The 11830-nt window shown below is 44.1% G+C and overlaps 1 protein-coding gene across 5 annotated transcripts in view; it reads left to right on the top strand.

The window, feature by feature from the left end:
• The window catches only part of FANCC (FA complementation group C), a 238045-nt gene that overhangs the window by 182671 nt on the left and 43544 nt on the right, over window positions 1–11830 (top strand). For all 5 annotated transcript variants that reach the window (XM_037745255.1, XM_037745253.1, XM_037745254.1 and 2 more), the window contains 3 exons: window positions 1219–1271; window positions 2621–2720; window positions 9182–9257. In XM_037745255.1, the coding sequence (XP_037601183.1) occupies window positions 1219–1271; window positions 2621–2720; window positions 9182–9257 (229 nt within the window). The remainder of the gene's footprint in view (window positions 1–1218; window positions 1272–2620; window positions 2721–9181; window positions 9258–11830) is intronic.

The following is an 11830-nucleotide window of genomic DNA, read 5'->3' on the forward strand; positions in this document are numbered from 1 at the left end:
GTGAAGCAGGGGTCCGCTCCCTCAGGGCGCACAGTGGAGGGGAGCCCCTAGCCTTCCTGCCTGCACCCGCCCCTGACAGAGCAGCGGCAGGCTTCGCTTCCCACCGAACTGGCGCCTCATAGCCTCCGATGATCTGAGGGGCAGCAGTGTTATCCCAAAACCATCTCCCCCTCCCCGTCTGTGGAAACATTGCCTCCCACGAAACCGGTCCCTGGTGCCAAAAAGGCTGCACACCCTGCTATAAAGGATCTGTTTTAGAATACAAATGGGCATTTTCATCTGGCATCAACTCATACTTTGAGCTCTGGCCAAAAAGATAGGGAACCTGGGACTGGGCCACTGAAGCTCCTCCCAGCTCCCAGGGCTACTGGAGGCCAGCTTCTGCAGACTCAGATAATCAGAACCCATCACCAGAATATTCAAGGAGAAATTAGATACCTTTTATTCTAATTCGTTAACCCTCTTTTCATCGTAAATAACGCAAGCTGTTAAATCCATAGTGAACTAAGATGCAATGTGATTTAGCACAGTGTGGTAGTGGTCACTAGTTTGCCAATAATTCTAAATTGTTATGTACTCATGACCTAATAAACAAGCTGCAGGCATTGGCCTGACCTCGAGGCACATCTAGCTGTTTGAGGAGGTCACACACAGGCACATGACACGGGCCAGGCACATTGCCTCATGCCTGTAATCCCAGCACTTTGGGAGGCCGAGGCGGGTAGATCACCTAAGGTCGGGAGTTTGAGACCAGCCTGACCAACATGGTGAAGCCCTGTCTCTATACAAAATATAAAAAAAACTCTGCCTCAAACACACACACACACACACACACATACACACACACACACAGAGGCACACTTCAGTGGAACTGGCAGCACAGGCAGGCTCCACAGCATGCTGGCAGAAGGATGTTTTAAAGTTTCCATAATACTTACTGATTCTGTATTATGGATCACCTGAGCTTGTTATAGAAAAATGTGGAGCATATAGGAGTATACAGAGGAATAAACCATCTGTAACCTCTGCCCAGGGAGACCACCGTCTGCACTTGTATGTGGGACATTTTCAGTATAGCAGTGGTTCTTTTTTCTAACCAAGAGTAATATGCCAGTTTTCTGGCAATCAGCAGTTCCTGATAACACCTTTGGCTGGTAATAGCAAGTTACTGAGAAAGTTCCTGCGGTGATTTCACTTTCTCATGGTCTTCTTTTGCAGCCTCAAGCAGCCTGCCACCCTGCCATATTCCGGGTTGTTGATGAGATGTTCAGGTAAATGTTATGCTGTTTCTTCTAGTAATTGATGTAAAAAATGTTCCATTTCCAAACGTGAATCAGAAAATGTTGTAGGAGTCTCTGGCTGTACATCGGGGAAATTAGAGTTTCTAATTCCCTCTTATTCCTCAGAGCTTTTTGGTAATTAGAGGTAAAAACTCAAAAATCCGTGTAAATTTTAAGGCCAGTGACTAAGAATTAAGATAACTTTCTTTTCTTTAGCCTTTAAAGATTCTAATAATAGAAATGCAGAATTGAGTTAGATATTAATATCTTAAAATAATCATGTAGGATTTTTCTGAGCTCAGAATAAAGGGTAGCAGTATACTCCCTTCACCACGTGAGGGCTGACCAATCTTTTTTTTAAAAGACTTTAAAGCTAAGGAAAGCGAAGAAAATAAATAAATAAAGCCATTTTTAACATAGCTCTTCTGAAAGGCAAAATACACCATGCATGTTCTCTTACAACACATTATATTTTTATTTTGAGAATACAAGTGCTTCTTGGGAAATGCATTAGATTTATAGACGACAAGAGACCAGAAGCTCACAACCATGAAGTTGAGCTGTGGCTGGCAGTCAGTGGGAGTTTTAACCATGGAGTACCAAGACTGGACCCCACTGGGGAGCTTGTCACCTGGGAGTGTCCTAGCCTCTCTCCCCAGGGAGCCCATATCAGCTCTCTCCACCCCCTTCCCAGAGGCTGCAGGGCAGACCTGCAGACTTGGGGAAAGGAATTTTTACAGTAACAATAACTCACCAATTCTTGGCCTTGAAACAGAACACCTTTAAGCTAAATGGTAGAAATAAGTCAGAATACTATTTAGGACTTAAAGCTAGCAAAGTTTGAGGGTTTTTTTTTCTTTTTTTTTCTTTAACAAACATAAAGAAAAATTAATTGTATGAAAATGCACAGAAACCAAGCAAGGCACACACTGACTCTTTCCTGACTTTGCTGGGTGGATGGACTAGGCCATTTTATCCCTTTGAGCACCTTCATCTCCGCTTATGAAAGCAAAATGTTGATGTCGCATGTCCAGGCATACAGTACAAAAATATTTGTACAGAAAATGCAAGCAAGCCTGTGTGGAAGGGATTTGCATTGCTTAATAATTTAAGAACCAAGAAAGAGACCTCTGCACATTGCAATTTTAAAGAAAATATTTACAAAAGGGAGTAACAGATTTATCCTGCTTTCACGCAAGGACTGAAATCTGATGAGTTGAGATACTGCTGAAGCTTATGGCATAAAAAGAGTGTTTCCACTCTTCCCTTATACAGTGCAGGTTTATATGTTTGCTGATTACTCATTAAAACGTGTTCTGATCTGACTTTGCATTGTTCAGGTGTGCACTCCTGGAAACTGATGGGGCCCCAGAAGTCATAGCCACTATTCAAGTGTTTACACAGTGCTTTGTAGAAGCTCTGGAGAAAGAAAACAAGCAGGTTTGTTATATTGCATATATTACTCATTCATCCTAAAGAATAAGAGGCTGTTGAGAGTATTTTGGACAAGAGCACTTTATTTTCGGTAATTTTGTTGGACTGTTCTGCTCACAAAGAAAGGTTCCTAATGAGTGCCCCAACAAAGGTTAAACCATTTTAATTATAAATCAAGATCTGTCTGCCCCGTGCCCTGGTACCCAGAAGCATCTGTCTACTGAGAACTCTGTCATGTCAGCATGCATGGCCCTGGAGGGTGGCTCATCTTGGCCCTGTGTGCAGAGCAGGACACTGCCCTCTGGCTGCATCTGAACCTCCCAGGTCAGCAGGAGGCACACCCTGGGGTCTATATGGCATATGCTGCACAGGAAATAACACTTGTTACAAAGCAGTCCTGGACATTCTTAATTATTAGCATCTTCATTCTTATCAGAGACCCAAATGTGAATTGGATTCCACAAGAGAAAGGAGGTGGTAAGACTGGGAAAGACTTGACTAACTAGAGGACGAGTGCAGTGACCAGGTGGTGTGTATTAGGCACAGTCAGTAAACCAGAGCCCAGGCCTGAACCCTGCAGAAGGCTGTGCTCCAGGTCCCCAGCAGCAGAGGCTGGGCAACAGCTGCCAAGAGTTACTGACCAATTACAGTGACCTTGTGAAACAGGAGCTTTTGCTGCCAGAGAGCCTTCACCTTTTGGCATTTTATTTGGCCTTTATTTCTAATGCTACAGATTTAATGTTTATGGGGCACATTGCCTGTCCAGAGTGGTGCTGGTACCATGCATCTCCTCTGTAGAGTGTGTCACCATCCCTGTGATGCTCTCTGCAGTTTGACTTATAAGAGCAGAGCTGTGATGCCTGGCTCCATCAGATCACATCCCTCCCTCACACTGTCAAATAAATCTCTCAGGTTTTAGCTGATGTTTCTACTTTTTTTTTTTTGAGACAGGGCTTCACTCTGTCACCCAAGCTGGAGTACAGTGGCGTGATCTCAGCTCACTGGAGTCTCAGCCTCCCAAGCTCAGGTGATCCTCACACCTTAGACTCCCTGAGTAGCCGGGACCTCAGATGCACGCCACCACACCTGGCTACTTTTTGTATTTCTTTTTAAAGTACAATTTCCATTTTATTTTTCTCCAGAGAATAGTCTGTCTTCAGTCTTTAAGGACTCAGCTCCTTACATGGGCTTTGGTGCGGGTTGTGGGGAAGCACCCACAGGTCCAAAAAGGAGTGGGGGTGTTCGGTCCTTGTGGGTTTCACGAGATAGCTTCCTGTTTCTGCTTTTTAAGGCAACAATAAACGTATATTTATTTTATTTTATTTTATTTTTGAGTCAAGGTCTCACTCTGTCACCTAGGCCGGAGCGCAGTGGCATAATCATGGCTCACTGCAGCCTTTGACCTCCTGGGCTCAAGTGATCCTCCCACCTCAGCCTCCCAAGTAGTTGAGACCACAGGTGCAAGCCACCACTCCCAGCTAATTTTTAAATTTTTTTGTAGAGATGGAGTCTCCCTGTGTTGCCCAGGCTGATTTTGAACACCTGGGCTCAAGGGATCCTCCCACCTCGGCCTCCCAAGGTGCTTGGATTCCAGGTGTGTGCCTGGCCAACAATAAATATTTGTGATTTATTTTTTCCCACCCTCACTTTCCCTGGAGAAGTTAGCTGGGCTGCTCTTTTCATGGTCCCACTTGCAAATTTGGAGGCAGCTTGGCTAGAAGGCATGGCAGGCCCTCACGGTTATTTTGAGCCTGACTATAATTGTCTTTGACTCTCCCTTGTGCATTCTTTGTAGTCCCCATTAGGAATTGGGCCTCTAGGGAGCTTTGCCTGTGGCCTCCCAGAGCACACCTGGGTTGAAGCAGAGGCCGCGCAGGAGTGCTGCTGTGCTCTTGAGGGTTAGCTCGTGCCTGTTTTTCTTCTTAGCTTCATACTCAGCCTCTGTGTTGGCTGTGGGCACTACAGATTTGGACTGATGTTGCAGTTGCTTTTAATTGAGAATAGTACCCTGGGCAGGCATACGTCTCTAGCTATGTGGAACCACACACTGGGTCCTGGTGTGAGGCTGGGCAGGGATCCAAAAACAAACAGGAATTCACCACCCTCACCTTCAGCTCAGAAAAGGAGAGCAAAGTCTGTGCTTTGCCAGTGCCTTTGTAGGCATCTGTTAGTTTGTTTCTCTTCCTAGAGCTGTTTCTGAGTGCCTGCCTTTTTAACTGATGGCCGTCTTCATCTGTTGACCCTCCGCCTTCTTGAGTGTCAATTTTTAGCTAATCAAAACCCTCCATGTCATATTTGGTAGATGCATGACCCTCTTTTCTCTCTGTGTTTTCCGTGTTTTGTTCATTCATACCTTCTTAATAAAATCAGTATCTCTAAACCCAACAAGACCTGGGCCACACGTGATAAGGACCTGTCTATCCATGTGCTCCTCCCTGCCTCTGTAGCCCTCCAGGTAGCCTCTGGTTTGAATTTTATCTTTATTATTCCTTTGCTCTTTCTGAAGATAGTTTGATCACATATATATGACTGCCTAAACAATGTTTTGTTTAGTTTTGGTCGTTTTTGCACTTTATAAAACAAACAAAAGCAGTATGCCATGTGCAATATTTTGAGACTTGCTTTTCCACTCAGCAAAGATTCCTTGACGTTGCCGTACACGGCTGTGGGGAAGTATTGTTATGCATAGTCCACTGTGAAAACCTATGGCAGTATAGCCATCCTGCTGCTGGTGGGCACTTGGGATGTTCCCAGGGTTTGTTTTTTTATTACAAACGATGTTGCTCTGGACGCTCTGGGTTAGATACTTAGGAGTGGAAGTGTTTGGGTATTTGATATGCAAAGGTTCAGCTTTCGTAGATCCTGCCAGACTCATTTCAAAAGTGTTGGTGCCCATTTGCATTCCCTGCAACAGTTTATGAGCGATCCCATTAATCTACATTTTCTCCCATCATCGGAAGCACTCATATCAGTGCTTCTGTCTCTTCTTACCCTTTCCTCTCGCCCCTGTTCTGTTTGGAGGACACAGTCAGCTCCATCAATTCGCCCCATTAGACAGTAGGCAGAAATAGAGGTGCATGTGACAAGCCACTTTTTCTAAGCCTGCACTGTGGCTCAGTACAGCCAGTCAGGTCCAGTTCTGGTTGCAGCCATGACAGCATCTGGTAATGAGCTAGATTAAATCTCCCACAGATAAAAATGTCAAACTGCAGGCAAAGTATTTTTTGAAATCTGTTTGAAGGCACTACAGAGCACCTGAAAAAGCAGATGGAAACTAGAGACCATCAGCCCTTTAAAGGGACAACACATTGAGAAGTCTCCTGCCTCCCCCAGCTGCCCTCATGTGAGATTGGGAAGGGGTGGGGGGCCCCTTGGCACAATCGGATTGACTTAAGGTGCCAACAAATGGAAAGGTAGGCTGCTAAAGGAACAAGAAAAATTGAGGGGACAAAAGAAAACCAATGTCAAAAGATAGACCTGAACGCAAAACTACCAACAATGACATTAATTTCAGCAATTAAATGGAAGTTAACTAAATATTCTAGTAAAAAGGCAGAAATGTCAGATTATACAAAAAGTGAAGACTCAGCTGGGCACAGCAGCTCATGCCTGTGATCCCAGCACTTTGGGAGGCCAAGGTGGGAGGATTGCTTGAGTCCAGGAGTTCAAGACCAGCCTGGGCAACATAGTGAGACCCGCCCATTTTTAAAAAAAAAAAAAAAAAAAAAAAATTAACTGGGCATGGTGATGCACACCTGTAGTCCCAGCTACTCGAGAGGATGAGGTGGGAGGTTTGCTTGAGCCCAGGAGGTGGAGGCTGCAGTGAGCCATGACTGCACCACTACACTCCAGCCTGGGTGACAGAGCAAGACCCTGTCTTTAAAAAAAAAAAAGATTTTTTTTAAAGCTACTGTAATTAAGACAGTAAGGTATTGGCAAAAAGACAGCCATAGATCCAGATATAGACCCATGCATATGTGGTCAATTGATTTTTGACAGAGACGCCAAGAGAATTTAATGGGAAAAGGAAAGTTTTCAACAAATGATGCTGGAATAACTGGATGTCCATAAGTAGAAAAATGAACCTCAACCGTTACCTTGTAAAGCACACAAAAATTAATTTGAGAGGATCATGGGATTCAACATAAATGTTAGAACAATAAAGCCCCTAGAAAGAGTGTAGGAGAATATATCTGTTTGACATTGGGGTAATCTAAGATTTCTCAGAAGCACTAACCCTATGTGAAAAATGGATAAATTAGACTTCATCAGAATTTAAAACTTCTACGCTGGGGGTATAGCTCATGCCTGCTTATATGCTATGACCCCATGATTAATGCCGTAATCATGGCTAAATAGATTATGGTATAGTCATACAATTCAGACTACTTCTGAGCATTAAAAACAGAATGAACTACTTATACATGCCATAATCTGTTTAGCCATGATGGGTATTAATCATGGGGCATTAATGGGCACATTTAGCACGTTGGGAGCCCAAGGCAGGATCTCTTGAGCCCAGGAGATAGATACCAGCCTGGGCAACTAAGTAAGACCCCTTTTCTACAAAAAAATACAAAATTTCACTGAAGGTGGTGGCACACACCTGTTGCCCTAGCTACTCGGGAGGCTGAGGTGGGAGGATCACTTGAGCCTGGGAGATCAAGGCTGCAATGAGCTGTGATCATGCCACTACACTCCAGCTTGGGCAACACAGTAAAACCCTATCTCAAAAAATAAGAAAGAATTTAAAATTTATATTCTTTGATAGATATCATTAAGGAACTAAAATAGCAAGCCATCAGCTAGAAGAAAATATTTGTAGTACATGTATACGACAGAGGATATGTGTCCAGAACATATGAAGATCTCGTACAACTCCCTAAGAAACAAACCAGTTTTTAAAATGGACAGAAGACTTGAATATATACTTTCAAAAAAGAAATATAAGTTGGCAGTAAGCACATGGAAATTGTTCAGCGTCATATGCCATCAGGAAAGTGTGGGGCAAAACAGTTAGGAAAGCAAGTATTCATAGGGTAGTGTTCCCCAGCCACTAGAATGGATGAAATTGGTAAGACTGACAGCACCAAATGCTGGGGAGCACGTGCAGCAACTGGAATGTACATACATTGCTGGAGGGGGGAGTGAGATGGCACAGCACTGGAAAACCATATGGCCCTAGAATGTCAAACAAGTGTCTATTCTGTGACCCAGCAATTCCATTCCGATGGTGTGCACCCAGAAGAAACAGAAACACATGTCCACAAAAAGACATACATATGCATGTTAGCTGCAGCTTTATTCATGACAGCCCAAACTGAAAACAGCCCAAATGCACATCAAGAGGGGAATGGCTAAACAGATTATGGCATATTCATACAATTCAGACTACTTCTGAGCAATAAAAACAGAATGAACTACTCATACACAGTGACATGGCTTTAAAAAAGCATGTTGAGCCCAAGAAGCCAGACACAAAAGAAAACATACTTTATGTTCCCTTTACACGAAAGTCAAGAATAAGCAAAACTAATCTCTCTTATCAAAATCAAAACATTGGTTGCCAGGGTTGGGTGGAGGGAATGATGGTTAAGTGTTGGAAGGGAACTTTTCGAGGTGATAGAAATGTCGTGTCTTCACTGGGGTGGTGGTCACATGGATTTGCACATTTACCAAACCTCATGTATTTAAAGTCCATGTACTCCATACTTTATAGATTTTATCTCAATTTTTAAAAAAGCTTCTGTGCCTCTTGGGGCAGAGGTAGCTATAGTTCTTCGGCTCTCGAAATGTGAGCACAGTTATTTTATGCTTTTGTTGTTATTTTAAAAGCCATGTTGAGCTGGGTGCAGTGGCTCATGCCTATAATCCCAGCACTTAGGGAGACTGAGGCCGGCAGATCACTTGAGGTGAGGAGCTCAAGGTCAGCCTGGCCAACATGGTGAAACCCCATCTCTACTAAAACTACAAAAATTAGGCCGGCATGGTGGCACGCACCTATAATCCCAGCTACTCAGGAGACTAAGGCAGGAGAAACACTTGACCCGGGAGATGGAGGATGTAGTGAGCCAAGACTGTGCCACTGAGCTCCAGCCTGGGCAACAGAACGAGACTTCATCTCAAATGCAGAATACCTGACACCTCACAACTGCTTTGGCAACTGTTACTGAAAATAGAGGATTTGTATAATTGAGTTCATGTGAGGTAGAACTCATAAAGACATCAAGAGCATAACTTTATTATTTTTTCTTAAGTCCCAGAAGGAGATTTTAAAAGGTTAATTATTCTGGAAAATATGAAGTTGTTGGGAGCTTATTTTTCAAAAAATAAATGTTTAAGAAAATATTCTGACCATGTTGGTACTGGTGGGTCTTTTTTGGGCAGAGGGACTCAGAGTTTTGTATTTTCCTAACCCCCTTTTATTCCTAATGTTCATGTTCTTTGGACTTTCCATCCTGTGGCAGCTGCGGTTTGCACTCAAGACCTACTTTCCGTACACTTCTCCATCTCTTGCCACGGTGCTGCTACAAGACCCTCAAGGTGAGTTAGGGTTGACTTGGCCCACATCAAAATGATTTCCTGGGAAGAGCACTGTCAAACCATGACCTCCCCACCAGGCCCTTGTCTATAGCATGAGGGAGGATTGGTTATTTCTAAGATCCCTTTAAGCCCCCAGGATCCCACATTCCGTGGATTTTGATATGAGAGTCTGCTTGGCCTCCCAGTTGTGATCGCTTACCAAAAGAAGAAAAAGAAAAAACAAAACAAAACAAAAAACCAGTGGTCTTTGGCAGGTTTTGCTCGTCTGTGTCCAGACAACACAGGCTCTGCTGGTGCTAACCACATCCGCCAGATGCCAGGAACAGGCTAAGACTTGGCTGAGTCAGAATAAAACAGTACATTCATTTGCTTTTCATTCTGTCTACTCTGTGCAGCCTTGTTGCAGAAGAAAAGATAAAACGATGGATGAAGCTGAGGAAATGCAGGGGAAGTTTACCTTAACTAAGCTAAGGGAAGGATTTTGAGAGAGTTCAGTAATATGCTTCACCCACAGCTTTTCCTGATATCCTTTGCCAGCCTTCCAGAGGCTGTCCAGTTGGGGAAGTGACGGTTCCAGCCTTCATTTGACTGGTGTTGATCCAGGAATGTGGCTGTTAGCTTGTGCTTAGGAGGCATTTCAGAAATAGAGAATAAGGGCATCCTTTTTCTCTGAGGCCTGAAACCTGAAGGAAGGCAGCCCTAACATGGGCACAGACTGTGCTAGCCAGAAAGGTGTCTTATCAGTGCATGGGAGGAGACGGAAGGGAACAAGCTAGTCACATTTCCCTTTCTTTGTTTTTGAGACGGAGTCTTGCTCTGTTGCCTGGACTAGAGTGCAGTGGCATGATCTTGGTTGACTGCAACCTCTGCCTCCTGGGTTCAAGCAGTTCTCCTGCTTTAGCCTCCCGAGTAGCTGGGATTATAGGCACTTGCCACTGCACCTGGCTAATTTTTGTATTTTTAGTAGAGACAGGGTTTCACCATCTTGGCGAGGCTGGTCGCAAATTCTGACCTCGTGATCCACCCACCTCTGTCTTCCAAAGTGCTGAGATTACAAGTGTGAGCCACTGTGCCCAGCGAGGCCTGCTTTTTTTCTGAGACTTGAGTGAGTAGATTTGCTTGAGAAATGCAGTTGATTCAAAGTTTCACAGCATTTTACAAAACCTAAATTCCTCTTCCTTTCTCTAGAAGATATAAGTTCTCGCCTAGGGTGACCCTCTGACATTGTCCTCTCAGATGCTGGAGCTGGGAGTGGGATCTCTGGGTGACACTTTTATAAAAACCTTTGGGAACACAATGGGAAACTTTATTAACAAGACAGAAAAATGAGGAATTCACTGTCCCAGGTCAGCTTAGGTCAGATCAGCAAAGCCTAAAACCAGCCCACAGTGGACACGGAGTGAGCTCCAGAAAATGGACTGGAGGTGTTAGTGTCTCAGTTTGGAAACAGTAAGCAAACGGCGAGGTGGTGCGCGGACACGGGCTCAGACCCCACCTATCCATTTGTGTAATCGTTTATGCCCAAATACAAATAGGTGGCTTCAAGCAGAAGTACAAGAGCCTTTTGTGCCAGTCCCTAGAAGAGCTGTCTGTATGTTACTTTTGGAAACAATGAGTGTTATGGTCACAAACTGAAGAAGTGTTTTTTAGTAGCATAACCTTCTGTTTATCAGAAATTTATTTCCTACCCGCTGTGAAGGCCAGGGGAGGGGACATAAAAGTTGATCACTTACAAGCACTAACCATCTAGGAACTACAAGTGGAGGAAAAGCAAAACAAATATCTAAATAACTAGTAAAAGGAAGAAATGAAAAATGCCTTCAAAAGGCTGTGCTCTAAGGGCTGTGGGAGCTCAGAGGAGAGAGGGCTGGCCTTGTGGAGGAACGGCAGTTCATCCATCACTGGCCTTACCTTCCTTGTGTGTTCGATCACAGCACCTATCACTGCGTGAAAACTTTCGCAGATGCTGTGTAGAACTGCAGATATGTGCTCCTCAGATGTGTTGAAAACCACGGGATGATTGTGAAACCAGAGTAATTCACTCAAGAAAAGACATTTGTTTGCAATAATGCTCAGTTATTTTTTTTTCCTGGCCTTTTTTTCCCACTACTTGAAAGCATATTCTGAATTCATCATAGCCTAGGAAAACAGTCAGGCAGTCTATTCCTAATTCCTTGTTGGCTGCTTTATTACAGTCTCCATCTATTTTGAAATCACACATTAGTGATAGAGGAGCAGGTAGGTAGGAAAGAAGAAACCTGGGGCATCTGCAACATGGCATTTCTCAGCCTCGGGTGGGCTGCTTATGCAGACTCTAGCTACTTCCATATACCTGAATTAAAAATTACTTGAGGCCAAGTGGGGAGGATCACTTGAGCCTAGGAATTTGAGACAAGTCTGAGTAACATAGTGAAATCTCATCTCTACAAAAAATTAAATAGCTGGGCGTGATGGCATACCCCTGTAGTCCCAGCCACTGGGGAGGCTGAGGTAGGAGGATTGCTTGAGGTTGGGGCTGCAGTGAGCCAGGATCGTGCTACTGCACTCCAGCCTCTGGCAGAGCAAGAACATGT

Source organism: Cebus imitator, unplaced genomic scaffold, assembly GCF_001604975.1.
Source record: "Cebus imitator isolate Cc_AM_T3 unplaced genomic scaffold, Cebus_imitator-1.0 Scaffold196, whole genome shotgun sequence".
Lineage (NCBI taxonomy): Eukaryota > Metazoa > Chordata > Mammalia > Primates > Cebidae > Cebus > Cebus imitator.